The 27,596-nt window shown below is 42.8% G+C and overlaps 1 protein-coding gene across 4 annotated transcripts in view; it reads left to right on the top strand.

The window, feature by feature from the left end:
• The window catches only part of LOC129179323 (probable E3 ubiquitin-protein ligase HECTD4), a 33,271-nt gene extending 5,791 nt beyond the window's left edge, over positions 1 to 27,480 (top strand). Inside the window, exons 5-77 of one of the 4 annotated variants that reach the window (XM_054772432.1) lie at positions 214 to 322; positions 1,166 to 1,304; positions 1,444 to 1,614; positions 1,696 to 1,759; positions 1,850 to 1,888; positions 1,973 to 2,134; positions 2,227 to 2,340; positions 2,413 to 2,553; positions 2,644 to 2,879; positions 2,952 to 3,094; positions 3,185 to 3,255; positions 3,345 to 3,450; positions 3,614 to 3,734; positions 3,838 to 3,966; positions 4,288 to 4,412; positions 6,110 to 6,263; positions 6,358 to 6,458; positions 6,582 to 6,780; positions 6,858 to 6,977; positions 7,048 to 7,152; positions 7,262 to 7,425; positions 7,652 to 7,897; positions 8,017 to 8,209; positions 8,964 to 9,068; positions 9,156 to 9,244; positions 9,318 to 9,490; positions 9,596 to 9,731; positions 9,828 to 9,972; positions 10,078 to 10,244; positions 10,365 to 10,511; positions 10,602 to 10,786; positions 10,898 to 11,051; positions 11,148 to 11,428; positions 11,511 to 11,697; positions 11,790 to 11,871; positions 11,953 to 12,155; positions 12,248 to 12,383; positions 12,518 to 12,700; positions 12,775 to 12,939; positions 13,033 to 13,202; positions 13,423 to 13,538; positions 13,709 to 13,812; positions 14,031 to 14,192; positions 14,280 to 14,428; positions 14,573 to 14,652; positions 14,863 to 15,026; positions 15,109 to 15,346; positions 15,490 to 15,626; positions 15,702 to 15,828; positions 15,937 to 16,074; positions 16,192 to 16,328; positions 16,444 to 16,604; positions 16,677 to 16,858; positions 16,967 to 17,172; positions 17,249 to 17,379; positions 17,477 to 17,682; positions 17,761 to 17,940; positions 18,255 to 19,654; positions 19,734 to 19,941; positions 20,014 to 20,237; positions 20,348 to 20,493; positions 20,612 to 20,715; positions 20,971 to 21,094; positions 21,368 to 21,558; positions 22,328 to 22,474; positions 22,638 to 22,757; positions 22,835 to 22,990; positions 23,813 to 23,916; positions 24,061 to 24,282; positions 24,365 to 24,531; positions 24,603 to 24,798; positions 24,908 to 25,130; positions 25,508 to 27,480. In XM_054772432.1, the coding sequence (XP_054628407.1) occupies positions 214 to 322; positions 1,166 to 1,304; positions 1,444 to 1,614; positions 1,696 to 1,759; positions 1,850 to 1,888; positions 1,973 to 2,134; positions 2,227 to 2,340; positions 2,413 to 2,553; positions 2,644 to 2,879; positions 2,952 to 3,094; positions 3,185 to 3,255; positions 3,345 to 3,450; positions 3,614 to 3,734; positions 3,838 to 3,966; positions 4,288 to 4,412; positions 6,110 to 6,263; positions 6,358 to 6,458; positions 6,582 to 6,780; positions 6,858 to 6,977; positions 7,048 to 7,152; positions 7,262 to 7,425; positions 7,652 to 7,897; positions 8,017 to 8,209; positions 8,964 to 9,068; positions 9,156 to 9,244; positions 9,318 to 9,490; positions 9,596 to 9,731; positions 9,828 to 9,972; positions 10,078 to 10,244; positions 10,365 to 10,511; positions 10,602 to 10,786; positions 10,898 to 11,051; positions 11,148 to 11,428; positions 11,511 to 11,697; positions 11,790 to 11,871; positions 11,953 to 12,155; positions 12,248 to 12,383; positions 12,518 to 12,700; positions 12,775 to 12,939; positions 13,033 to 13,202; positions 13,423 to 13,538; positions 13,709 to 13,812; positions 14,031 to 14,192; positions 14,280 to 14,428; positions 14,573 to 14,652; positions 14,863 to 15,026; positions 15,109 to 15,346; positions 15,490 to 15,626; positions 15,702 to 15,828; positions 15,937 to 16,074; positions 16,192 to 16,328; positions 16,444 to 16,604; positions 16,677 to 16,858; positions 16,967 to 17,172; positions 17,249 to 17,379; positions 17,477 to 17,682; positions 17,761 to 17,940; positions 18,255 to 19,654; positions 19,734 to 19,941; positions 20,014 to 20,237; positions 20,348 to 20,493; positions 20,612 to 20,715; positions 20,971 to 21,094; positions 21,368 to 21,558; positions 22,328 to 22,474; positions 22,638 to 22,757; positions 22,835 to 22,990; positions 23,813 to 23,916; positions 24,061 to 24,282; positions 24,365 to 24,531; positions 24,603 to 24,798; positions 24,908 to 25,130; positions 25,508 to 25,644 (12,347 nt within the window). In that variant the 3' untranslated portion in view covers positions 25,645 to 27,480. Of the gene's footprint in view, positions 1 to 213; positions 323 to 1,165; positions 1,305 to 1,443; positions 1,615 to 1,695; positions 1,889 to 1,972; positions 2,135 to 2,226; positions 2,341 to 2,412; positions 2,554 to 2,643; positions 2,880 to 2,951; positions 3,095 to 3,184; positions 3,256 to 3,344; positions 3,451 to 3,613; positions 3,735 to 3,837; positions 3,967 to 4,287; positions 4,413 to 6,109; positions 6,264 to 6,357; positions 6,459 to 6,581; positions 6,781 to 6,857; positions 6,978 to 7,047; positions 7,153 to 7,261; positions 7,426 to 7,651; positions 7,898 to 8,016; positions 8,210 to 8,963; positions 9,069 to 9,155; positions 9,245 to 9,317; positions 9,491 to 9,595; positions 9,732 to 9,827; positions 9,973 to 10,077; positions 10,245 to 10,364; positions 10,512 to 10,601; positions 10,787 to 10,897; positions 11,052 to 11,147; positions 11,429 to 11,510; positions 11,698 to 11,789; positions 11,872 to 11,952; positions 12,156 to 12,247; positions 12,384 to 12,517; positions 12,701 to 12,774; positions 12,940 to 13,032; positions 13,203 to 13,422; positions 13,539 to 13,708; positions 13,813 to 14,030; positions 14,193 to 14,279; positions 14,429 to 14,572; positions 14,653 to 14,862; positions 15,027 to 15,108; positions 15,347 to 15,489; positions 15,627 to 15,701; positions 15,829 to 15,936; positions 16,075 to 16,191; positions 16,329 to 16,443; positions 16,605 to 16,676; positions 16,859 to 16,966; positions 17,173 to 17,248; positions 17,380 to 17,476; positions 17,683 to 17,760; positions 17,941 to 18,254; positions 19,655 to 19,733; positions 19,942 to 20,013; positions 20,238 to 20,347; positions 20,494 to 20,611; positions 20,716 to 20,970; positions 21,095 to 21,367; positions 21,559 to 22,327; positions 22,475 to 22,637; positions 22,758 to 22,834; positions 22,991 to 23,812; positions 23,917 to 24,060; positions 24,283 to 24,364; positions 24,532 to 24,602; positions 24,799 to 24,907; positions 25,131 to 25,507 lie in introns of all 4 variants that reach the window. The other 3 variants (XM_054772431.1, XM_054772433.1, XM_054772430.1) reach the window with 3 other exon arrangements.
• Positions 27,481 to 27,596: the final 116 nt, after the last annotated feature.

Below are 27,596 nucleotides of genomic sequence, written 5' to 3'. Positions count from 1 at the left end.
AGCAATCGATAAGCTGACCTCACAGAACAATAGAAGCTGAACAGGGCGTAGAACCATAACAGTATTTGTGCATGTACTTTATAAGCAATCACTAGATCAGCCTAAAACACCAGTGTAAGCCAGTCGGTCTACAATGTAAATTTTGCCATTGTTTTTATCCCAACTATATGTCCTTTTCACCCCTTGTCATCCTTTTTGTCCCATGTCTCACAGACACTGACCTGGGTCGCTGTCTGGCCACAGACGGGCTCTATCTGTTCACCACTAACTCCTCTGGGAGAGGACTCAGCAAGCTGGGATCTGGCTTACATGGGACACTGAGGTAATACGACACATTCATCTGCAGCATTCTGAGAAAAGATTGAGAGACAGGAATGCTAAATGCACAATCATGCCAACATTGGTTGTGTTGTTTCCTGAAGTTTCTAAACTAAATTCAAGCTGCGCTGAGTTATGTCCTGTACAAATGCCTTTGTTTGGTGAGACAATTTGACAGCGGCACCTACAAACCTAGACATTGGGCACTTTGGTCTGGACCAATGTCTGTCCGTGTATTTGCAAGTGCATTAGAAAGTTTTTTTGGGAGACTGTACTAACCATACAGTGGCCATACAGTAAAATAGTTAAAAGTGCCATGTGTAAAGTGTAAACTTACAAAATCAGCAGGCGATCAAATACTTATTTTCCCCACTGTAGATGCTAACCTTTATACTGTACAGCTCCTCACCAGTATGTTTATAATAAATTCTTCTTTGCCACCATTGCTACAAACGAGATTAGTATTTTGTGTTGAACAGTGTTGTAGAGGGCCGTTTTCTCCGGGTACTCCTGTTTCTTCCCGCATTCCAAAAACATGCATGTTAGGTTAATTGGCGACTCTAAATTGTCCACAGGTATGAATGTGAGTGTGAATGATTGTCTACCTGTGCCCTGCCATTGGCTGGCGACCAGTCCAGGGTTGTACCCACCTCTTGCCCGAAGTCAATAATTAATTACTAGGATAAGCGGCATAGAAAACAGATGGATGGACAGTGTTGTAGAGTGTAAATGAGACTGACCATTTGCATTTTGGGCCTGTGGTGTTGACAGGCAAGGTTAGGGTACAAAGAAGTATGATTCAGTTCTGCAAAGTGCAAAAATGAAAGAGCTGCATATGTTTGTGCAGAGGGTTTGTTTACTGTCGAAATGAGGAGCTGGAGCCTGGTTGGGTGGTGTACAGCAGTGGTCGCCTTCTCCACCGCCCCTCTGCCTTTGATGCCAAGCCTCATCAGCTGTGCCAGGTCATTGACCCCTTCACTCTACAGGTAATGCTCCAACCAGTTGCTCAGCATGAGAGTTTGGGATAGCATTCATGTAGCGTAATTAGAACTTCTCACTTACCTTACACAGCTGCATGAATGAACAACATTCATTTGCATCTCATGTTCGGACTGCTGCTTTCAGGTGTGCCAGATTGTCCCCATGCCAGCCCATCACTTCCCAGTGGGCAGCAGCATGACTACGCTGCACCTCTGCTCCGATGGAACTTACCTATATTGGGTCTGGTCCCCGGCCAGCCTCAATGAGAAGACACAGAAAGGCCACTCTGTCTTCATGGATGTCTTTAATCTGTCTGTGAGTTTTACATGCTATTCACGATTCTGTATTTACAGTAGGGTTTATTTGATGGGTTCCTCCCTCTTGTCTATGGTGCAGACACAGACAGGACTGGGTGTTGCAGACGTCTTGCAGGAGAGAGTTATCCTTACTCGCAAAGAAGGCGAGTCTTCCAAGTGCTTGAATGAGCTTCTTTTGAGTCGAATGTCTCGCTTCCGAGCCTCACATTCTGCCACATTGGCTGCTCTCACAGGCTCTACCATCACCAACACTGTCAAAGAGGAGCAGTCAGGTAACCACAAAAAGCCAGTTCATCTCAGTGTTGAAATAACATTGTTTCTTTTAACACATTTCTCCTGGTTTGTTATCTCAATAGCTGTCAACACAAGTTGTGGACTCCCTTTGAAGACTCTGAGGAAGACCCCTATGTATGTTTGTGGGACATACTTAGTAATGCTGGTCTCTCCTCCTGGTGTATCTGGGAGTTCTGCTACACGCTCACTGTTTGGAGGCACCAGCAGCCTGTCCTCACTGAAAAGTAAGAACACTTAGATACTATCTATATTTTTTTGCCTAGCACTTCAGTGAAGGGTTTGCTACTTTCAACTAAAGTCATTATTTTCCTTTCAGTATTAGCCTCTAGTTTAGTCTTCAACCTTGCTGACGGCCTGTTCAGCAGCCGCGCTGACCTCATTGATGCACCTGGTAGTTCCCTAGGCAGGGGAGCCCAGGTAGCTGGACTGGGTGAGCACTGTGCAACTTCAAGCACACACCCTACTTGTGAGATAGCTGGCATTATATTGTGCTTTGTTTTAGGAGCATGTTATGATGCACTGAACAACTTGATCTGGACCTGCTCCAGTGATTACATAGATCAGTGGTGCAACCCGGGGAATCAGGCCTTTCATCATGTGTGCCAAAGACTGGGTGTGAGCCATGTCATCAAAGAACCCAAAGGTTGGGGGAAAGATCTCCTGAAGCCACACATATTTATTGTATATGTTTGGAGATTCCATTTGTTTTGAAGTGTTTTGCCTCTTTTCACAGAAGAAATGGTGGACACAAGTGAGGTGATGAACCAGCTACTTCATCATGTAGGTGCCATGTGTGTCCACCAGCTAAATCTGCTAGCAGCCAGCAATAACAGCCTGCCTCTGGGCGCCCTACTGGGCAAACAACATCCCATCGAGGCCAGTCACTTCAGCAGCATCTGTGACATAATGGAGAAGGCCATGGTCAATGGAGACACCAGCATCATCCACTGTATTCTGGTAGTGTTCCAGGTTAGTCTTCTGTGACTTTAACAATGAGGTCACTCTCTCATGTTTTAAGTTGTATTGTTTTGTTTTCAACAGGTTGTCTTTAGGTTCTTCAATCCGCAGTCGGAGCAGAACTGGGAAAGTGTGCGGAGGGCGGGCCTGCTCTTGTGGCAGCTACTTATGGCTCCAGTAGATCAGATAGGATCTGAGATTCAAAGAGAGGTGTGCCTGGCCATCAGGTAAGATCCAATTATACCAATACACTATGATTAGAGACAGAAATATATGTTTCATACAGAAATAATTGTACAATTTCTTTGTCACGGCAGCTCAGGTCTGAATACTTTGTACCAGGGCGAAACTGAGCTAAATAAACTGCTGAAACTTGTTTTAACAGAAGGTGACTAAATATAATAATCTAATATAATATAACCAACAATTACACTGTCCTTCTGGAAATAAAAATTTCATTGTTTGTCTGATTCACAGGTGAAAGGAACAGTGGCCTCTCTCAGCTTAGGGATGTTATCCTCACCAACTTAGCAGATCAGCTGCAGAAAAATAGATTTGGAAGTGAAGAAGATGACCACTATACGTGAGTGGCATGTTGTATTTGGTACATTCTTGGTACAAACTTTGTAATTTAGCATGACCCTCAATAATGATAATGATCATTATAATTAGTAGTATTATCATTACTAGCTTTAATTTAAGAAAATGTTTAAGAGTGTAAGAAAATACTGTTATCTTTTTTGCAGGCTGAGTGATGAGCTGCTGCAGTTTATCCTCAAGACTGTAGTTCGGGAATCCTGCCTCCTCATTACCAAATGTCAGACAGTTGCACGAGACGACTTCCAGAAGCTGCTCGCCACTGTGCCAGTATGACTAACTGATTGTCACCGCTCATTAGAATATGTACAGTGATCAGAAAATGTGCTACTTAATGCTGATACCACTCTGACACTGCTTTCCTTCCCTGTAGGTGGTCTCTCCTTGTCTGCGCTACCTCATGGCTGTCCAGAACCACCTTCTCAGTAACACCGTTCTTATCCGTCCAGATGATAGTGATGATAGTGACAGCTCCCTACAAGGGGAAACAATGAAGGTACAGGTAAACATCCCCTTTAAATACCCCTTCCTTTATCGTAATGGAATTTTTTATGCTTGTCTTGACATTAATCTACACATTGAAGCAACAACAATGTTAAAAAAATAGAACTGCATAATACTTCACACTCACTGCACCAATTATAGTTAAACTTGTGTTGTTTTGTCAAGTTATGGTGAGAGATACAATTACATAAATAAGAGTTTGTATCCGTAGAGATTATAGTTCAGCAATAAATGCAAATTTCATGAAAGCGATATGGTGAACAGAAATCTTGGAAGCAGAGTTACCGAAGTGTGGGCCTTATTTCTGTGTGGTCCTCAGGAGCTGCAAAGCAGCATCCTCTCCTTAGCAACCAAGATCCTGGTTGGATGTGATGAGGCACTGGAGACACTGCAGCAGGTGACAACGGCTCTCATTAACAGCGACATCCCTGACAGGGAAACCAGGTGAATTTTTTATTCTACTCTGATTACGTTTTACAAGAAAGCAGATTAGACATCACATCCTTTCAAGTATACTGTATGTAGTATGGATTCCCTTCAAGTCACAATGGTAATTGTAGTGGTAATCGTTTAGTTTATTTTGAACATGCATACAAGGTTACGTTGAAGTAAATTGCATGCTTACAGTTACACAATTCCACATGAAACTGAAACCGTAAAGGAATGGTAATGGTTAAATTTATTTGAACATGTATACAGGTTACATTGGAATACATCACATATTCCAATTCATGGTTCCACATATCCAAAAGGAGTAGGAAGAAGCAAAGCTTATTTAGTCCTACCCCCCATCCGTTTTACATCAATTGCAGTACATTTGTTCACTTCCTGTATTCCAAATACACTCTCTTTGAGTTGAATACATCGAAAATTAATAAGATAATGTGATAAATAGTAGAAAAAATAGTCAAAATTAGTCATTCTTTTCACCGTAACTAATTGATTTGACAATCCTAATAAAGGAACAAGAAGAAGCAGAGCTTTTTCAATCTTAACCCTTCTCCTTGATACAGCTATTGCTAATACTGTAGTTTGTTCAGTTCCTGTGGTCATCATGTACCAGTTTAACACTTTTTAATAGTAAAAGTAAAGGATAAAGATGTGTTATAGTAAAGTTAATAGATTTTGTACATAGATTTAAATTAATATAAATAAATAAATAATGCTTTTCTAACAAAGCCAGGTACAATTCAAAGGAGATTTACTGAGAATTAACCCTTTAGGCGCCTAAGTTTTTTCAACAAAATAATCCGTTTTGATATTACTATTTCAAAAGGTTGTAACTTGAAAATGGTTAGATATAAAGGTACACTGGAAATGAGAAAAATCATCAGTATGACCCAACGTTCGTGATAGGAGTAAATGTACTCATCTAATTAGCATATTATGATGTCACCAGGCTCCGAAATTGTCAAATCCCTGTCTCCATGATACCCAACAGGCTCATCAAAATGTCTGATCCACTGGTGATACTCTTCCTCATCTCTCAAACAAACCCAGCCATCATCATCATTTACAGCGGGATATTGAACACCACTGCTGCCTCCTCCGCTATTAGTAGTGTATTTCCTGCCACACATTCTACCACGACTGCCACTATTTTTGCATTTTTTTGTATATTCCCGCTACCCCCCCTCACTACCAGCAGTGTTTTGACCACTCGTGCTACATGCACCGTTTGTCGTCTTTTGCAAGAAACATATGAAAAACATTTTTAGACAAAATACAAACTAAAATAAGGCTGAGATGTGAATCTCAAATTAGTAGAAGTCCCCTCCTGCAACCCTGAACCCGGTGAAGCTCCAAAACGTGCTGCTTTGTGGACTGTCATAGTGAGTGGACTTGCTGCCGCCAGCAGCCGTGAGCTCCCGTACACGGGAGTTTAAACTCATTAAACTCCTAAACTTTACATAGAAACACACCCACAAATGTTGCTCAGATTAAAGTTACAGATGTCCACCATCTCCTGGTGTAAAATAGTAACTACATGAGGCATTATATTTATCTCTATGGCGTGTTAAATTCAGCAATGTTGCTTGTCGCAATTTTGCGACTTTGGCGCTTAAAGGGTAAACCAGGACAAGAATGAGTACCACTGTGGCTAATGTGCAGATTTATCTCCTGCTCTTGTTTTTCCACAGGTTGAAAGGCCTGGAACAGGTAACCAAGGCCACCATGCTGGGCCACCTGTTGCCAGTGTTGCTGACCTCTTTGATGCACCCCAACTTGCAGACTCTCACGCTTGCTGATGCCCTCATGCCCCAGTTGGTGCAGCTGGTTCTATACACTAGCCAAGTTTGTCCATTTTCGAATTAATCTAACCGTAATTCAGAAAAACTGTACTTTTAATCACGAGATTAACAGATTTATCCCACTGTTTTCCTTTCAGACTGCTTTGTTACTAAAGACTCAGTGCCCAATTTTTTCTGAAGAGTCACCTTTGGGGGGTTGTGTTGGGCAGGGAATGAAGACATGTGCTGCTGATGACAAGTATGTTTTATAGAGGTCCAAAGAAATATTGCTTTTTGCTTTTTATCATCAAGGCAATAGCTGCGGCCTGGGTAACTGTCAGATTTAAGTGTGTCTTAAAAAATCCTTTATCCCTTCTGCTAGAATTCTTGATGAACGCGAGGAGCCAGGTTTCCTGACAGGGCTGAAGATCCCCGCCCCTTGGGCTGCTGGGAAGACAGTGGAAACTGTACATCCTGTGCGAGACAACTATAAGTTCAAAGAGACTGTGCATATTCCGGGAGCTCGCTGCTTGTACCTTCGCTTTGATTCTCGCTGCTCTTCCCAATATGACTATGACAAGGTATTGGTGAAACAAGGCTTTCAGAAAACACAATTGAAATTCTTTTGATCTTTTACCATTCATAATATATTTTTTAGTTGGTTATTTATGCTGGTCCCAACACCAATAGTCGGAAAGTAACGGAATATGGAGGAAACACATTGGGATATGGCAGTCGCAGTGTTTTGGGGACAGGATGGCCCAAAGATCTTGTTAAGGTAATAGAAACTGTGGGACACAAACACAGATTTTCTGTCTTTATATGCAAACTTTATTGTCCTGCCTTAGGTTGAAGGTGACACTGTGACCTTCTCCTTTGAGATGAGAAGTGGGCGAGAACACAACACACCTGATAAAGCCATGTGGGGGTTCTCTTGCACTGTCAGGGCTCAGGTAAAACATATTAACAATTGATTTTGCAGTAGCGAACATCTTGACATTTCATCCTGAATCAGCATGTTATGTGTGCAATACTTTTTTTTTGTTGAAATTGTCTTTCCAGGAGTCATCTGAGGATGTCTCTGGAGGTCTCCCTTTCCTGGCAGATCTGGCACTTGGCCTGTCAGTCCTAGCTTGCTCGATGCTCCGCATTCTGTATAACGGACCTGAAGTTACAAGAGAGGAGGACACCTGCCATGATTTGCTGTGTTCAAAGCTGCTGCAACGGTGATACACACACACACACACACACACGCACACACACACACATACATACAGTAAAGTGTCATAATCATATTCATGTTAATTATTATTTGTTATTGTCTTTATCATATGGGTAAATTACACTTTTATGTCCGATTTTCAACTGTTGCTTGCTAATCTGTCATCCATAAGGAAAAGTTGTCAAAATTTGAATGCAGATTGTTGACTGAGGTTTTTTTCTTTTCTTCAGGTGTCAGTGGCAAGTGGAAGCAAATGGTGCAATCTCTCCTGCGCTTACTCCCAGCCCATCACCACTCCCACTAACTATTGAGGAGGACCGGGAGTTCACATACCCTGCTGATGTGCTCATCCCACCTCCAGGCTTTACCTCTGGCACCTACTCCGACTTGCCTCGCATACGCCTTCCTCCAGGCATCATGGGAAGGCTGAGAGAGGTGTCTGGAAGAGCTCGCCCACAGTTTCGTCCCAGCATTAAGTAAGGGGTTGGGGTTGTGGTGCTTGGGCAATATACAGTAGATCTTTGTTGTTAGTTTTTCTTACTCTGTGTATTCTTATTAACAATGTAACCTAAATATTCAACCATTTATTCCGAAGAGAGGTGATCCGCCCAGATGTCATGGAGGAGGTAATCGTATCGTGTGTTATAAAGCATCTCAACTTGGTGGATGCTCTTCAGTCACTTGTCAACTACCAATACCGGGAAGACCACACAGAAGAATTTGACCTTGTCTGTAAGATCATGGCAGAGACCTTCAAGAAGATCAATGCGATGGAGCGTCAACTGCAGGTGAGCAATTTATATGTGTGTGTGTGTGTGTGTGTGTGTGTGTGTGTGTGTGTGTGTGTGTGTGGGTTACGACTTTTTTTCTCATAACATTCCGACTTATTTCCCATACATCACGGCTTTTCATGAGTGACATTAAAATAACTTTTTTCTCATGATACAACTTTTTTCCCTCATAATGCAACTTTTTTCTCGTAACCTTATGAGTTTTTCTATCAACATGATGACTTTTTTCTCATATTTTTTTTTCTCATGACTCATGATAACGTTTTTTTTTGTAACATTCCGACTTATTTCCCATACATCATGGCTTTTTATGAGTGACATTGCAACTTTTCTCTCGTAATACAACTTTTTTTCTCGTAACCTTATGAGTTTTTCTGTCATCATAATGAGTTTTTTCTCGTAACATTACCAACTTTTTTCTAATAACATGATCGTTTTTTTCCTTTTAACGTTATGACTTTTTTTCTCATAACATTCCGACTTATTTCCCATACATCATGGCTTTTTATGAGTGGCATTAAAATAACTTTTTTCTCATGATACAACTTTTTTTTCCTCATAATGCAACTTTTTTCTCATAACCTTATGAGTTTTTCTGTCAACATGATGACTTTTTTCTCATAACATTATTAATAAATAGTGCGTGTAAACACGAATATGGGATTAAGGGAATGTTACATTTAATTCTTTATTGTTTGACCAGTCACCGAAGCCAACATACTGTGTCTCTTTGTATTTGTCTTCCATGTAGAGCGTAGCAGAGCTGGAGCAGAAGTGGCAGAATGAGGTAGACGAGGCGCAGCAGGGAAAGCTGGAAAACAACACTCCTTTCTTTCATGACTACCACTTCTTTGAGGTATCCTGCCCGACAACACCAAACCAACCATGTCAACATTTTTACAATCCAATATAATGTGACATTTATTACTTTGCTTTTTCACAGAATAAAATTAAAGAGCTGGAACTACTTTGCTCTCTGAAAGAGGTCCCTCTTGATTTTAGTGACTTGGAAAATGTTGTCCTTGGATTGAGGTAAATCCATTTAAATTATGCAATCAGATCAGTGAAAGACATCATCTGTAACCTTTTGTGTCTGCACCAACAGGGAGAGGTTCTTTCAGGAGGTAAACAGTACGCACCTTAAAAGCAACACCCAGCTCACTAAAACGAAGGCATTGGTTAAGAGTCTGATGAACCGTACTGAGCTTCTGCTACATGTTACCATTGCGCCACATTGCAGGAGCTTAACAACTACACCTGCGGGAACACCAGGCTCAGGTAGATATCATATTTTCTCCTAATTAAATTACTTAAACTACATTGTATTTTTGGGGATTTAATTCATGCATAGTGTATTTCATTTTCGCTTACTTTTTGTGTCAGCCTCCAAGTCTGTGTCAGATGCCAAGACTGCAATCTCCATGGTGAAGCAGCCTGTATTCCTGCGCAGCATGTCTGCACCATCTGATTTGGAGATGATTGCTAACCAAGACCTGGAGTTTACTCATGCTCCCCAAAGGTTTTTTTTTTTGGGGGGGGGGTTTGACCTTAAAAGATGAGTAAAATGTTCAAGAGATGACTAAATGTTCATGTTTTCTTTTTTTTCTCCCCACAGGAGGCGGCACCACCCTACCAGTCATCGCAGCAGCTCTTTTACACTGCTGCAGTCGCTGGCTGTTGAGGACTGCCGAGACAAGCCAACATACAGCGTGCTGCTCGGTCAGCTCTTTGCATTTATAGGCACTACACCTGATCAAGCTGTAAGTCTGTCATTTAATCTTTCTCTTTTTACCGTAAGGGGATTGTTCCCATAATTGTTGGATATATATATTTGCTGACCTGACTTGACTCTATCATTTGTGTAGGTGTCGAGCAGCAGTTTCCTCTCTGCTGCACAGACACGTTGGCGTCGTGGCAGCACACGGAAACAAGCGCTTGTTCATATGCGAGAGCTGCTCACAGCTGCTGTCAGAGTGGGTGGGGTCACCCACCTCGTGGGGCCTGTCACTATGGTATTGCAAGGAGGCCCAAGGTAGATAAAGGGTGCTATAAATAGTAACACTTCTATGGCCACAAACACACAAAAAACCATTTATTTTTATTTAACTAACTGCTTTCCTTAATTCTTTATAAATCTGTGTAATGTGTACAGGATTGAGGAACTGACCTGTGGTGGAATGGTAGAGCGTGTGCAGGAGGCCTTTGGGGAGACAATGACGTCTGTCGTGTCTCTGTGTGCTCGCTACCCCATTGCTTGTGCCAACAGTATTGGCTTGCTTTGTACAATACCCTACACCAGGCAAGAAATTTCATCTCTCTCGATCCCTCTGTTCCCTTGTCACGTAATCCTCGACATCCTGGCTGTCATTTGTTTCATTTCTTACTGTAGGAGTGAGGAGCAATGCCTTGTTCGCAGTGGGCTGGTTCAGCTCATGGACAGCCTATGTAGCTTGAGTGGTCAGAGGGATTGCAGTTCAAATGAGAAGCAGACTAAAAAGCAGAGAGTGGCCACGATGGCCTGGGCTGCTTTCCAGGTGCTTGCCAACCGCTGCATTGAGTGGGAGAAAGTAGAAGGTGATGTCTGATGTGAAAATACTTTGTTGATAATTGGTCAGACTTTACTGATGCACTTTTGGAGAGGTATAATTCAATATTTAATTGTTTTTCTGTTTTATTCACTTAAAGGTGGCTCAACGGATGGAGTACACTCTGGTTTGGCTCGGCAGGTGTCCAGTCTGCTTACTAATCATCTGGCCAGAGCGACAGAGTGCTGTGGGAATCAGGCAGCTGGCAATGATGCCTTACAGGATGTGCTTAGTCTACTCAATGACCTTTCTAGGTATAGTTTTTCCATAGTTGATCATGTTTTTATTATATGCCTGTTGTGTTTGTTACTACATTTTATTCATTATATTTTTTTTTAATTGTATTCCAGGAGCCATATCGGAAAAGCTATCTTGAGCCAACCAGCCTGTGTTTCGAAGCTTTTGTCTCTGCTGCTTGACCAGAGACCTTCCCCAAAGCTGGTGCTTATCATCCTACAGCTTTGTCGAGCTGCCCTGCCTCTCATGAGTGTCGAAGATTGTGGTAATGTGGCCCTGCCATCATGGAGCTATTCTATTAACACGCTAGATGCAGAGCAACAAGATGCCAGTGACCCTGCCTCACGCATAGCTGCCTTGCTGCTAGCTAAGTTGGCAGACTACGTGGTACCAGGTTTGTCTTTCTAAAAGCAGAAATGCTAAATATAACATGAGATTACTATTTTTTTTTCCTAATGCTGTCAACCCCTTGCCAGGTTGCCAGACCTTGCTCTCTCCCAGCTCCTCTGAGCCAGACACTAGTCTGTCTCGAGCCAGTTCCAAAGGAGCTCTGAAGTCTGATGATGTTGGGGAGGAGGGAGAGGCGGTTGATGGTAAGCTTTCAATCTTCATCCACAAGAGGGAGGACCAGTCATCTCACGAGGTTCTGCAGCCACTTCTCAGGTAGGATTTTCCCCTGAAAACAATGTAGTTTTACGTGAGTAAGCTTATTTTAAAGTTGCTGAACATGTTTTCTCTGTCTTTCTAATATGTAGCAGCTCAGAGGGACGTCCTTTTCGACTCGGCACCGGTGCAAACATGGAAAAGGTTGTCAAGATGGACAGAGATATGACCAAAGTAATGTTTTTTTATGTGCATATTTACAATATAATTGATTGTTTTTCTGTCATTCAGTCCTGACATTTTTTACATTTTTAGAGTGGAAGCTGTGAGGTGATCACAGAGGAAGCATCTGCTGCCCTGAGGAAGGCCACCAAGTGGGCTCAGTCTGGTTTGATAGTGAGTGTTGGCCCTCCTGTAGAGACTCAGACCCAAGAAACCACGGGAGGCATCACAACTGGGGATAAGAAGAAAACTGCTCAAACATCTGTGTGTAGGGATAGGAATACTGAGCTGGCAAGGTACATTGGCCTCTTGTGGTTTTATATCATCAAGAAAGGCAAAGGCCTTAACCATGGCTATAGCACCTAACTGAAAATCTTGTCTTCTACAGGTCGGACCCTGTTAGGCCGTTTATTAGTGGCCATGTTGCCAACAGTATGGCTGCTGAGGTCATTGCTTTGCTGCATAGTCTGCTTACTGCCCCAGAGTCAAACACTGCTCAAATCTGGACAAGCACTGCTGAAAAAGTAACTGTTACTAGCTTTTAAGCAGTATTACAGTATATTGGAAAAATTGCCTTCAGGCTGACACGTTCTTGAATCTGTAAACTTATTCCTTAGTCTTTTGCTTAAGCATAAAGCTTACTTTTTGTTTGTTTTAGGTACTCTCCAGGGCATTGATGTTCATCCCCCAGCTAGGGAAGTATGCTGAGAGTATTTTGGAGAATGGGAGTAGCAGTGGTAGGAAACTGGCTAAGCTTCAAGCCATTGGCAGACAGGCGGTTGCTGCACTCTGTGCTCTGGGGGGCTTCAAAGAAACCATTAAAATTGGCTCAGAGGTTCAGGTAAGGGACAGTTTAGAAGTTGCTTCAGTTAATCACCTTCTTGTTTACTCCTATCATGTCTCACGTATCTCTAGGTGATAGGTAAAGGAGTGTTGGGCAGCGTGGGAATAGTGATGTCCATCAATGAACAGGAAGGCATTGCAACTGTCAAATTCCCCTCTTGCGACTACAGGAGAGCTTGCAAAGCCTCAGACGTGCTGACAGTGCCAATATCACGCCTGTGTACACCAAGATCAGAGGTAAGAGTTCCACCATCTAGAATAATCTCCATAATCTGATCATGTAAGATATAGTCTTGATTCTTATGTCTCACTCTTCTCCCCAATCCTCAGGCACTGCCGTTATACAAGCTATCAATCACTGAAAAGGTTGTGCAAGCAGTGCAATCCATGCTTCTGCCTCAGGAGGGCAGTCTGTCCATTCACACTTCTCTACCAGCTTCAGGAGATGGAGCCAGCCCGGTGATGGCTGCAGTTCGCTTGCTGGCTGAAATCAGAACCAGGTCGGTTAAAAAAAGCTCACTTTCAAGTTTTATTTTAGACTTTATTTAGTCTTTAAGCTTTATTTTCTTTTTTATTTTCTTGTTATGATTAGTAGTTTAAAGTCAGGACAATATAGTTGTCCAGAAAAATCCAACACCACTAGCAACCTGGGGATCCTCCTTGCTAACCAATTAACTTACCAAAAATCAGCAAGTGTTTTATGATGACTTTGTTATCCAGGGCATGTCTGGTGATGGCACAGCTCCTGGAGGACAGCTCATTTTGTGAAGAGTTCATCCAGCAGTGTCCTGCTGCTGTGGAGGTGCTCAATCTGGTTGCTCAAGAATGTAGTCCTGGTATGAAATTATTAACCCAGAATCACTATAGTGTAGATACACTCACCAGCCACAATATTTGCACAGCAGCACCCTAATGCGATAATTTAGCGCTGTATTGAAACTGCCTGTCTTTTACAAAGTATAGCACATAATGCTCAGTTTTTTTGGTCCCCTCTTGGTGTTTTCAGGGGAGCGTCTTGGTATTGTTGAGGCTCAATGTGAAAGAGTGAGAATGCTATACCGAGACTGTGCTCGCCCACCACCACCCCCACTTCAGACAGAAAGGCGCCAGGTAAAGTTGCTAAATTTTGAATACTGAGTATTTTTCATTTCATTGCCATTGCATTTGAATAATTTCTTGTTTGGACAGAGGAACTAAACCATTCTTCCCTTTTAATCACAACATCAATTTAAAAAATGTTTTAACTGAAAACCTTGAAACTTCAATTGAACAATGTATGGCACGGTAGTTCGATAATTTTTGCAATTTTATGTAATGGCTTACTCTAGCCCAAGGAAATCACTTGGTGCCCATCCCGAGTGTTCCCTCCAGTCCGTGCCTGCATGTTCTCATCTCGCCTGACCTCGGTCACCTTCTTGGCTGATCCCAGTGCTGGCGGGGGACTACCCAGGGGCACCTTCATCTATGCCACATCTCCTGTACCAATTCAGGTTGAACATATGTTACCAAAATTTGGAATTTGTGCTGATCTGCTTGGCTCACTACAGTTTTTAATTTCCATTTCTGTTTTCTCTCAGGCTCCTTCTTTTTATTGGGAGATTGAAGTTGTCTCCTATGGAGACTCTGAGGAAGACAGTGGGCCGATCGTGTCCTTTGGTTTCGCCACTGAGGCGGAGAAGAGAGACGGCGCATGGACCAACCCTGTTGGCACATGTCTGTTTCACAAGTAAGTTTGTTTTTTGTACACTGACATTGGATATGTCTATCTTGGCAGCCTTTTTTACAGTGTTCTTTCTCCGGCAAGAGTGCAGTTTTACATCCGTCTGTGTTGTTCGATCTTTGACTTGTGTTTCTCTTTTCTTTATGGCAGTAATGGAAGGGCTGTGCACTATAATGGCTCCAGTCTGCTCCAGTGGAAAAGTGTCAGACTGGATGTAACTCTACTTCCTGGTGAGATGGGATGCATTTTTTGTTGTTGTTTTTTTTGTTGTTGCCACAAATGTGTTTGTTTAGGTTTTTTTTGGGTTGGGCTAATATATTCATTTATGATGATTTTTGTGTATTGGTGGAGTTACAAACGCTTATACTGTAGATGATACCAGTAAACATTTTGTGATTCCTGACAATTTCCATGGTAACACTACATTTACCTTAACACAGGTGATGTGGCTGGAATAGGCTGGGAGCGTTCAGAAGGCACACCTCCACCCCCTGGTCAAGCCCCTAAGGGGCGGGTCTACTTCACCTATTGTGGCCAGCGGCTCAGTCCCATCCTTGAGGACGTAGCTGGCGGAATGTGGCCTTTGGTGCACATTCAAAAGAAGGTATGCTGACTTAAGTGAGAATGTAAAATGTGTTCAGTTGCACAATTTTCCTACAAATAACACCAATGTAATTGTTTTGTAGAATTCAAAGATTCGTGCCAACTTTGGAAATCATCCTTTCGCATATGCAGAAGGCCAAGCTCACAGGAATGCAGCAGACTTGTGCATTGATCTTGCGGAAGAAATAAGTGCCAATTTTGAAGCGCTCCCCTTTGCCATGGCCTCAGACAGTGATAATGATGCTGGTGCTAGCGTTACATCGGACTCAGGTTCTCATGGACCTCCTTGTCGGATTGCAGCAGTGGCAGTCACTCAGCAACGTATATACATTGCCTATATTTTTGTATTATCCGAAAATATGCATTTCACCTTTTGACTTTGCATAAATAAAAACGCTTTTTTGAATAATGTAATTTGGCATGATTAATTTGACTGCTGTGATTGTCCTCTCTGATCACTTTAGAATACAACAGTGACCTATCCTGCCATTACAAAGTGGAGCTGAGTTACGAGAACCTAGTCACTTCTGGACCCGATCCACACCCTCTACCCATTGCGGATGATGAGAGTGATGATGATGATGATGATGATGTACCAAGAGTGAGTGAGCTTGTCATTATTTTGTGTCTGTGACAGTTTGTGCCTCTATATTTCACTGTGCCATTGAAAATTCAGGAGGACCATTACGCCTTGCTGGTTAAGGCATGGGAAACCAAAGTGTTCCCCACCATTCGAAGAAGGTTCCGTAACGAGGCTGAGAGGAAATCTGGCCTGGACCAAATCAAAGGAGCTTTGCAGCTTGGTAAAAATAATACATCTAATTAACTATAACCTAGTTATGTAATTCAACCTTTCAATTCAACAATATGATCAAGACCGCTAGCTCTGTTGTGTATCTTAATGTCAACAGGCATGGTTGACATTGCAAGGCAGACAGTAGAGTTCTTGTATGAAGAGAATGGCGGCATTCCTCGTGACCTCTATCTCCCCACCATAGAAGATATCAAGGATGAGGCCAACAAATTCACTATTGATAAAGTTCGCAAAGGTCTCGTCACCAATATCACAGCTCTTACTTGACATTTGATTCTTCAAATACTTTACTGTCAAATACTTTACTAATGTAGTATTATTTATCCAAATTACAACCTGCTTTTTTCTACAGGCTTGACTGTGGTCATCCGCTGTCCAGACAGCAACAATACCAACAGCACCACAGGAGGGACGGCCCTGCCAAAATTTGCCATCCGGGGCATGTTGAAGACTTTTGGTTTGCATGGAGTAGTGCTGGATGTTGACTCTGTAAGCACAACGCTGAATGTTGCAATGTTTTATTACCGCTTTATTACCACTGTGTTTAAAAAAAAAAAAAAAAAAAAAAAAAAAGCATTTTAGTGGTTTTTGTGTGCTTCACTAGGCAAATGAGCTGGTACAAGTGGAGACCTATCTTCGCAGTGAGGGTGTGCTAGTAAGGTACTGGTACCCAATTGAAATGCTGGAGCGCCCACCTGCTGGCTCCCGACGCACTGCAGCTAATGGCTTGGTCTCACTAGACAGTAGCAACATTCAAATTCACAGGTAGTAAGCATAATGAGCAAATTACATGCATATAACCTTACTTATTGTACTATTTCATAATTGTTTTTTCAGGGAGTTGCTTCGCTGTGAGAGTGCACTGGCACGTTTATACTGCCGGATGGCGCTGCTAAACATCTACGCCCCCAAAAATCCTCACACTTTCACCCGCCTCTTCCACATACCAGCAATCCGTGACATCACCTTAGAACACCTACAGCTTCTGTCAAATCAGTTGCTGGCTCCACCACTCCCTGGTGAGTGGTAATTAAATGTATAAATGTGTACTTTACACCATTCTCTCTGAGGTCTTCTTTCCTGCTGGTTTCCATTCCTCATTTAACATTGTAACAATTTTCCTGCAGATGGCACTATTAGTTCTAGCTCAATCCTCTTGGCCCAGTCAGTGCTTCACAACCTCCAAGGCCAAAGCTGCTCTCCCACAGACCTGTTCTACCAGGGCAATGCTCAGCCCATCCAAGAGTGGTTGACAGTGGCCATCACCCGTGCCTTGCATCAAGGAGAGGAAAGCTTACTTGAGCTAACTAAACAGATCTGCTGCTTCCTACAGGTCAGCTCTGCCCATCGATTATTGAATTAACCTATCTCTGGGCATGTACTGATGTTATATCAATGTTCTTTCTCAGCATGCACCAGAGCAGTTTACATCTGAGGAGTTCCCTGTAACAGAGTCCAAAGTCAGCATGGATGTAAGCTTTCCAGGGGCTGCATTTGTGATCGTATCCTGCAAAGAGAGCCAACTTGGCTGTCGCAAAGAGTAAGATATCTGGCAGTGTTGATCTTTTCCACTTCACCCTAAGCCCAGTCCCTTATTCTCTGCTAAAATATTGACTTCTCTCCTGTCCTTCCATTAGCTCTAGCTTGTACAAGGCTCCCTGGGCACGAGTAATGCTGTATGGTTTGGGTCATAAAGTGCGTAGAAATGGCCAACTTAATCTAATGGAGGCTGTTTGCTACCCTCTGGATGCCTCACCCGCCAACACAGGCCTGACCCCCCCTCCCACCACCAATCAATACCCCTCTGTTATCATCCCCACTGACAAAGTGCACATCAAACTGGGTATGTGTTTATTGAGTTTTACTGGTATAGCATTTATACCTGTTACTCTTTCAAAACGGATTTTGTAATTGATTATAGGTGTGTCGCCCCCTCCTGGCGCTGTGTTGGTACTGCATTCCCTGCCTCTGGAGTTCCCTCTAGCCATGGCATTTGCTGAGCAGCTGCTGACTTGGAAGCTGGGAGAGAGCTCTGAGCGATCAGAAGAAGAACTGGATACAGTACCGTCATCTGTGTTGCTACAAGTGGTAGAACTTCTCGGTACGGTAGATTTTTAACCTTATCTGGCTGTACATAACAGAATTTAATAGGATCTTTATGGACTCCTGTGCCACCTCTCAAAAAATGTTGTGGAAATCTGCCAATTGTGCAGCTAACAAATACGTTTGAATGACAGCATAATCTTCTTAGCGTAACTCGTATCTCTTTCTGTCGGGGATGTAAATGTTAAAACAGTAACCACTAAAATGATGCATACTTAATTATACAGCTAACATCAGCTTCATCACATGGAGTCTTCATAATACAAGCTCTAACTTTCAATGTTTCCTGTGTTGACTTGTGTTTTGTATTAGGTGGTTTACTTTGGACCACTGATCTGGCTCCTGCCATTAAAGAACTTTGTTTTCACTTGCTGGCTGAACTCCTGCGGAAGATTCACCACTTGGAGCAGCGTAAAAGTCCCACTGGCCTCTCCAGCTCTATTGCTCTTCTGCTTAACCCCTGCCTTGCAGTCCTCATGTCCCTGCAGACCGAACTTCGTAAGCTCTATGACAGGGAAACTCAAGGGTGGACTGCAGGAGGAGCTGGAGCAGGAGGGTCGTCATCTGGAGGTGTTGCTTTAGCGCTGGCAGCAGAGCAAAGCCGGTTCTCCACATACTTTCATGCACTGATGGAAGTCTGTCTGGCTGTGGCAGAGGTGACGCTTCCGCTCAATGTTGGAGGCTCCACAGTTGGAGCCCTGACCTCTACCAGTGCCCCTAACCTGAGTGATTCTTCATCGTCGTCATCCTCATCGCCGGGCCAAACACCACAAAGCCCTAGCCTGCTGTCTAAGCGTAAGAAAGTGAAGATGAAGCGTGAGAGAGCAGCAGCTGCAGTGGCCGCAGTGGTGTCAGGTAAAAAGGGAAGTGGTGGTGCGCGTCTGTCAGAGAGTGACAGCTCCCTGCTGAACATGACAGGGAGTAAACCTGAAGACATGCTGTGGTTCCACCGCTGCCTCACTCTTTTGATGATCCTTCGACATGTTGCCAATAAGGATCCCCAAGGGTTGAGTGTAACAAGTGATGCAGTGACAGACGCTTGCCAAGCTTTGGTGGGTCCCACGGCCCACAGTCGCCTATTGGTGCTTTCAGGCATCCCCACCCACCTGGAAGAGGCAGTGGTTCGAAATGCCATCCGCAGGGCTTGCAACGCGCATGGAGGTCTTTTCAAAGATGAAGTCTTCATCCCTCTGCAGGAAGAGGACCCAAAGAAAACTAAATCCGGAGCTGGAATCTCAAGCCCTCAAGACGGCAAAGTGACCACTGAGTCTGAACGCCCCTTCACCCACAGCGGGGGTCCTGAGAGTCCTGACAGCTCCAGCAGCGTTACTCCAGCATTGAGTGTGAGTGCTTCTGCCTCGACCAGCCAGACTTCCATCTGCAGCTTTTCTCAGGGAGTCTCTCGCACTGCCAGTGAACTTTCTGTCGATCAGGAGCTATTAGCTGTACCCACGTTCACCCCTGCCGCAGCAGTGTCTGCTGGTAACTACACCCAGCAGGGTTCCCATGAGCCCCAGACTGTTTCCAGCCAGGAAAGTCTGGATACTTCTCTTTGTAGCACAGGAAGCATAGGGAGTCTTGGCAGCTTAGGGGAGCCAGTGGACAGTACAGAGACGCCGTCAGTGTCAGATGGAGGCTCTTTGCACACAGTTACCTCTCAGGAGAGCAATGCAGTCACGTTACGGCCTATCAAAGGCTATGCTGTCATTGAGGTGGGTTGAACAACTTTGATTTTTTGTTGTTTTTGTGGTAGATTTTCAGTCACACTTATCCCTTTATGACTAATTGCAGGTCCGTTCTCGAGCGAAAGTGGAAAAAATACGGGCCAGTCTGTTCAACAGCAGTGACCTAATTGGCTTGTCCAGTCTTGAAGGTGAAGAGGAGCTAATGGAGTTGACCAATGAGGAAATCCTCACAGCCTCAAGCGTGAATCAAAGTCTGTTTGACACTCAAGGCAGCTCTGCTCTTGAAGACTACTTTCTGGACAAGTCAATTCGAGGTTTGTATATGACAAAGAATAATCATGCTGTGTTCTTACGCTGTGACATTTAAAACCCACATATTTTCCAAGGTGACAAGCTTGTTCCTGGAGCACGAGACATCCTCACAGATATTTTCAAGAGTTGTGTGCAGTCAGAGCAGATGCTCAGTCTCACACCAGCAAAACCAGTAAAAGTATCTGATATTTACCTCAGCAAAGAGCAGATCAACTCTCAGACCCCTGGTAACCTGCTGCATACTTTCTTCACCAATGTCCGGCCGCCTAAGAAAGTACTTGAGGACCAACTTACTCAGGTTTATGCCATATATATATTATGCTTTATATTTTAAAGTTTCCAGTTCCAGCACCAGAAAATAATATTTAACTCCTCATCTAATTGCAATGTTCGTTTGTTTTTATCCAGATTTTAAGGAAGTATGGCATTCCCAAGCCCAATAAAAACAAATACAGCAAGGCAGGAAAAGAACAGCACCAAGGCAAGGTAGTGAGCACCAAGAGGCCCATCACCAAACCTCCCACCAAGGAAAAGTCTGTTCTCAACAGTGTAAGGTAAGCGAGTGCATGAAATACTTTTACCTCAACGTTTACTTTATTGATATATTCAGGTGCCATTACACTTCAGTTCATTGACTTAAAATTTAATTTACTGTTCACGTATATCTGCTAGGACTGCGCTTAGTGAGAAAAAGACAGTCCTTAAGCCCAAATCTCCAGAGAAAGCCCGACCTGATGAGAAAGATGTGGAAAAGTCTCCTGCCAAAAAACCTGAAGGTTCGTCAGTAATAGCAACTCTGTGATAACACAACGGGCAGCTACCCATTTCTCAGCATGCTATATCGAATAACATTCTTACTATGTCCGTCTTCACCAGCCTCAATTGTTGTTTAACTTATTTTATAACATCTTGTTAAAAGTGAGATCAAGTATCAGTGTATCAGCTGCATTTACTTAATACAGCTGTTGGTTATCAGTTTATATTCAATGCGTTTTGGGGGCACTGCATCTCATGCCATTTTGTTTCTATAGTCGCAGAGGAGAAGTACCTGACACTGGAGGGCTTCTATAAGTTTGCAATTGACCGAGCCAAGCAGGACATCCGTAGTGTCTGGAGGGCAATTTTGGCATGTGGCTATGACCTCCATTTTGAAAGGTGAGACGAGGAATGCCAGACCCCAATAACAGCTTGCAGTCTGATGTAATACGGATACTGTCACATGCTATCACTGGCTTCCCAGAATATGCTCTGCATATTCTATGTACAGTATATACACACAGTATTTATACACTCTGAATCTCTTGGAACATACAATAAGAGAGTACCCCACTTTTAAATGCCCTACAGTTTATGAAGCGGCTTTTATAGTGCTGCTATTGTTGATTTTTTTTTTTTCATTGTTTTTTCATTGTTGTTCATTGTCACCAGGTGCACATGTATAGACACACGGTATGCACAGAAGGCTTGTAGGAAGTGGACCTTGGAAATGGACGTTGCATTGGTCCAGTATATCAACAGGCTGTGTCGTCACCTTGCGATCACGCCAACCAGACTGCATCCCCATGAAGTCTACCTGGACCCAAGTGATTGTGCCGATCCACGTGTGGCCTGCCTGCTCAGTTAGTAAAACATGTCAGCTGTATTTGAACGTTATATATTTACTCTGAGCGAAATCAAGTAAATATAGACAGGTTCAACATTTTTATGATTTTACCTTACAATGGATATGAAATGAAGCAATCCAGATGTGATCAAAGAAAAGTCTTTCAGCTTGAAAATTAATTTCACAAATAGATGGCATTTACCATTCAAGAGCAAGTGACATAATTGTGAATAGAACTATAATATCGTCAACTTTATTTCAAACATATACATGATCCATAGAACATTAAAAACAAAATGGACATCACCCACAAGACACAGCAAAAGGTGGTTATCTAGTGCCATTTAATTCAAAGCGTTTAATTTAATGTTTCCACAAATTAGAAAATAATTTGACTGAGCTTTGCCTTAATATAATCTTAATTGGGTGAAAATCACTGCAGTCAATAACCGCTTAAGGACTGGAGCCCATGAACATCACTGTGAGTTTCCTCCCTGGAGATGCTTTGTCAGGCTTGCTTGTTTGTGTGTCTTGCTGCCCACACTTTTGTGTTCAGTAAGTTAAATCTGTTCTGTGTTGGCTTTAGATAAGGCTGCAGAACATCATTTTGTGAAAACTCTTAAAATACAGCTGAACGTACGCTTCAGTGGCATCCTTATTTCAAATCCATTGTGGTGGTCGCAAGAGGCAAAATCATAACAAACTCATGTCACTCTCAAAACACTTGTGCATTTAACTGTACATTCTCAAACTATCCTTACTAATTGTTCTTTTGTGTTTTGAAGACGTACCTGTAGAGAGCTTGCGGTTGCGGTTTGCTCTGCTGCAGTCCCTCAACAACACCCTGGAGAGTTTCTTCCTACCACTGGTGGAGCTGAGACAGACGCATACTTATCAAAACAGCATTGCATCCCTGTTATGTGAGGCAAAAGGTGAGTCAGACCTCAGCACTGGTTTAGCAGTTCACAGAGGTAATCGGCAATGGGGGACATTTGGTATGGCTGTGAACAATTAGGAGCAGATCAGTATCCTTTTGTATGTTTCCTCTAAATGTTCCCTTCTCACATTCATCACTTGTTTCTTTACTGCTTACAGGTCTAATTTTCTATGACACAAAAGTTACTGTCATGAACAGAGTACTGAATGCCACAGTTCAGCGGACAGCAGACCATGCTGCTCCAGAGATTACACTGGATCCTCTTGAGATTGTGGGAGGTAAATTCCCTTTAACTTAATAACTTGGGTGTTTTGTGTACTGTGTCTTTCGCTAACATCCACCCAATGCCTTGCAGGTGAGATAAGATCATCAGAGAACACATACTTCTGCCAGGCAGCCCGGCAGCTTGCATGCATGCCATCGTCTCAGCTTTGTGTAAAACTGGCCAGTGGAGGGGACCCAACGTATGCGTTCAACATCCGCTTCACAGGGGAGGAAGTTCACGGCACAAGTTAGAACTTTTACTTTATACCTACAGACCTGCCAACATGTACTCATTTTTCTTCAATACGCATTGCCGTTCTCCAAGTATGCATTTTCGCATGTTTCAGTTTCAAGTTCTGTCTGTGAAACCTGGATAATGCTCCTCCGTGCAAACCCTCTTGCATGGACCTCTGGGGGAAAATAAATCTAACCTCAAGGATGCTGTGATGGGTCAGCTTGTAGAACATTATTTCCTGTCTGTATACAACTTCATACGGTGTACAGCCCAAGTCCGCAAACGCTTTCTCCTCTGATTTCAGGTCAACATTTGCAATAAAAAAAGACACCGCGTTGATTAATTCCAGCTGCATTAACACTCCTTCTTTCATTAATTACCTTCATTCGCTAGCGACAAAGGAAACTAACAAGTTAAATAGTCAGCAAGAGTTGTGGTTGCGCGACGAACCCTGACGAAGGGATATAAAAGCAGGTACGTCCAAACTGTGGGACAGGGGCCATTGGCACTTTGTAGAAATCAAACTATGTGGGAGAAAAAACCTGCCAAAATTGGAACAACTTGAGTAAAAGGAATGATGTAATGAGAAAAAGCTGAAATGTTGATACTGATTATATTATATTATATTATAACTATTAATGATACAGTTTTTTCTAAATTAAAAATAAATATAAATATAAAATAAAAATAAAGGCTCCCGCCTTTGTACTTTTAACATTTCTTCAAGGTTGGCAGGTCTGTACCTACAGCATAGCTCTTCTGGTTCTGAGCTAGTAGTAGTAGTACAATAGTATTACTGTACATAAGGTAACCCATGTGTATCTGTCTCATCAGGCGGTTCTTTCAGACACTTCTTATGGCAGGTGTGTAAAGAGTTGCAAAGTTCAGCTCTTTCTCTGCTGCTCCCTTGCCCCAGTGCTGCAGCCAACCGTAACAAGGTAATGCTGCTGACTTGGCTGTTATAAAAGACCATCCATATTTTACCTCATATATTTTTACTGTTTCCACCAACTTTAAACTCTGAAGTATAAAGAATCTTATCTGGGATGATATGGCTCATGAATCATTTTTTGCTCTCTTAGGGGAAATACATATTGACACCATGTCCAATCAGCTATGCAGAGGAGCAGTTGTTGCACTTCTTTGGTCAACTCCTGGGCATTGCCATCCGTGCAGATGTGCCCCTTCCTTTGGATCTACTGGGATCCTTTTGGAAAGGTTTGGTGGGCATGGCCCTTGACCCAGAGCAGGACCTGCAGGAAGCAGATATGCTTACGTACAACTATGTCAGAAAATTTGAAAATGTAAGAATGCAAAGGCAATCTCTCCTCATGTTGCCTGTTGACCTCAACTTGTTTTAACAAAGCAACTGTTTGTGCCATGCAGGTGAATGATGAGACTGAGCTTGAGTCCCTGTGCGCTGAGATCTCCTCCCAGTACCATTCAGGGGATAGCCCTGACTCTCCCAGCAGGCCTTGTTGTACCTTTACCTACATCACTATGACGGGTGAGGAGGTGGAGCTTTGTCAGGGAGGTCGCAACCTCACTGTCAGGTGATTATTAACACATGTGGCAAGTTTTTGTGTTAAACTGTAAATCTTTCACAACCATATTTGTTGTTTAGCTGGGAGAATAAAGATGTGTATGCACGGGCGGTACGAAGCCTTCGTTTGAGGGAGCTGCAGAATGTTGAATGTATGACTGCAGTACGTGCAGGGCTGGCCTCCATCATTCCCCTGCAGCTACTAACCATGCTCAGCCCCTTGGAGATGGAGCTGCGCACCTGTGGCTTGCCGTACATCAACCTGGAGTTCCTCAAGGTACATTTGCCACCCTCATGTGCTACACTAACCTGCAACATCTTAACAAGATCCTTTAAACAAATATATGTCACTCTTTCATTGTTGCATCTTACATTTGTATTTGTAGGCTCACACAATGTATCAAGTAGGTCTAATGGAGACAGACCAGCACATCGAGTTCTTCTGGAGTGCTCTGGAGATGTTCACTCAGGAGGAACTTTGTAAGTTCATCAAGTTCGCCTGCAACCAGGAGCGCATCCCCTTCACTTGTCCCTGCAAGGACGGCGGACCCGACACTGCCCATGTCCCTCCATATCCCATGAAGATCGCCCCTCCTGATGGAGCAGCAGGTGATGACTATCAGCATTGTTCTCACTGAAGAAGAACACTACATGTTCTCTTTAGTGTTGCAGAATAGTGTTCTTAGCAGCTCATATTGTCTTATAACCTCTGACATGAGCATGCTCTTTGCTGGAATTGGTTTTGTGTAACAAAAACACACGCTTCTTATGGAGAAAGGAAAAACTGTTAGCTATGTATTTCAGATAGAAAAGCTTCATGGAAGTAAATCGAGAAGAACAGAATGAAGTACAAACACTGGAGATCTTGCCACAGATAAAATTCCTTTTTAAAATTTTTGCTACCATCAAAAACTCCCATATACATTAGCTTATACAGTACCTAACAAGTCTGTGATTTTGTTGCATCGTCTTTCTCTGCGTTGCAGGCCAGCCAGACTCTCGGTACATCCGCGTGGAAACCTGTATGTTCATGGTTAAACTGCCTCAGTACACCTCTTTGGACGTGATGCTGGAAAAACTGCGTTACGCCATCCACTACCGCGAGGACCCGCTCAGCGGCTAAGACTTGACTGCCCCCCTTTCTTAAACACGTCCACAACTGACACCCCCTCCCCCGCACAGCCCAATTCCAATCTATTAAAGTCACTTTTATTGGATTTAGTTTGTTTAATGCTTTGCACGTTGGCCTCCTGACTTTATGTCATGGCCTTCGTCCTGATTGCTTTCCTTTTTTTTTCCTCTTATTTTTAGAGCGTATTGGTGATGATCATCTGAACTGGCTTGAACACATCTGATGAGTAGCTGTTTTGGTTGTGCTGAGGAGTGAAACAACTGTGACACAGGCTCACTATATCCTTCCCTGTCTTTGAATGAAAGAAAACCTTACTGAAATGAGCAGTTGAATTCTGCAGTGATACAGATTAGGGAGTTTAGCTCTGGTTTTGAAACACTGCATAGGCTTCCATCCAAACTCCAAATGAGTTACCCAGATGCCTCTTTTTGTGTAGCCTCTGTGGGCTTATGTTTTGAAACATGCCTTTGCTGTGAGATAAGATGATAATTGCAGGATTACCTGATTCTGAAAGAGAAATGGTGCGATCGAGGTTTGTCGCCACAGAAAAAATACCACTTTGGGCCCACCCCAAAAAAAAGGCTTAATGTTCTACTGTTTACTACATCCCCCGTCAGTCACAGGCCCTCACAATCATCATCACTTTTCTTCCCCTTAAGGGGCCCTTGAGTGTGATTCTGACTATTTTTGATCAGCTTTGAGCAGGCAGTAGATGTGATGTCAGGTATAATGTAGTTCACTCAAATATATAATTATGGGCAAATGTATGGCTATGAAAACTGACTCCATTTAAACCAAAAATGATGAGGAGGTCATATTTAAAGCCATTTACTTGTGCTTTTATTTGCTTGGTCATCATGAGACAGAGATGCCACCATTCTCTTGGCCTGCAGGTTGCTATGGTGATGAGTCAGTTGCATTGTAAGACAGACAGGAGAGATGTTCACATGAGCTGCCCCTCCCACATGAGTGCTCTTGCTACTGAATGTGAAACCCCACTCCCTGTCCTTGAAAAATACACAATCTACGCTCATACACTTGGTGGGAGGGGCGGCAAATTCTCTTCAGTTATGCCTTCTTTCTATTTTCTTTAATAGAAAAACAATATTCTGCTTTTTTTTTTTAATTGAACTACTCATAACCAAATGTTGAGCTCTGTAAAAATATAATAGGAGAACAGATGTAAATAGACTGATGTTATGTGAGTGCAGTTTTTATGAATTGCTACTTCACCTTTTTTTTTTTATTTTTTCTCGTTTGCACTACTCTTCCAAGAAAACATGCTAAAATCGAACAAACTATGATGTCTGTTGGATATCCAGTTTGTTGTGGTCTTATTTGAACTTTTTTGTCCCATATTTGAATGGATTCTTTTTCTACTGCTCATGGTGAAACATGTTTTCTTGTGCGAGTAAAAACCATTTGACCCGATAGAACCGAAGAACACAACGATTGATATATGACACATTGCATTGTTGACACGCCTGCGACTTTGGTTTGGATTCTGTTCTTTTGCGAGTCTAATATACCGCTGCTAATGGGGATGCTCTCACTTCTACTTCCTCCTGCGGGGGAATAAGAGAGGTGATTTAAAAAAAAAAGAAAAAAGGACATATTCATAGGAAGAGGTGTTGCGATAAAGTGTGTGTGCTGTACATTTACTTGATATTTATTATAATTATTTATGGTTGCATTACATTAACTTTTACTTGTCTTACCTCTGCACATGGGAAACTTAACATCTAAAATGGATTATACATGCTGATGTAAATCAGTATGGCATTTGAGATTTCTGTGTCACAATAAAGACATGTCTTCATGTACAAACACTGCTGCTCTTTTGCATGCTGACCTTGACACATCACTGCAGACTGTGTTTTGTTTCCCCCATGACAAAATGGTGCTTAATGAATGATGCCTGCATTTGTTTCCTATAGGCCTCC

The sequence above is a fragment of the Dunckerocampus dactyliophorus genome, chromosome 4 (genome assembly GCF_027744805.1).
Source record: "Dunckerocampus dactyliophorus isolate RoL2022-P2 chromosome 4, RoL_Ddac_1.1, whole genome shotgun sequence".
In the NCBI taxonomy this organism is placed as follows: Eukaryota; Metazoa; Chordata; class Actinopteri; order Syngnathiformes; family Syngnathidae; genus Dunckerocampus; species Dunckerocampus dactyliophorus.
Note: the sequence above shows the minus strand (reverse complement) of the source record. Positions and strands in the feature narration are given on the sequence as shown.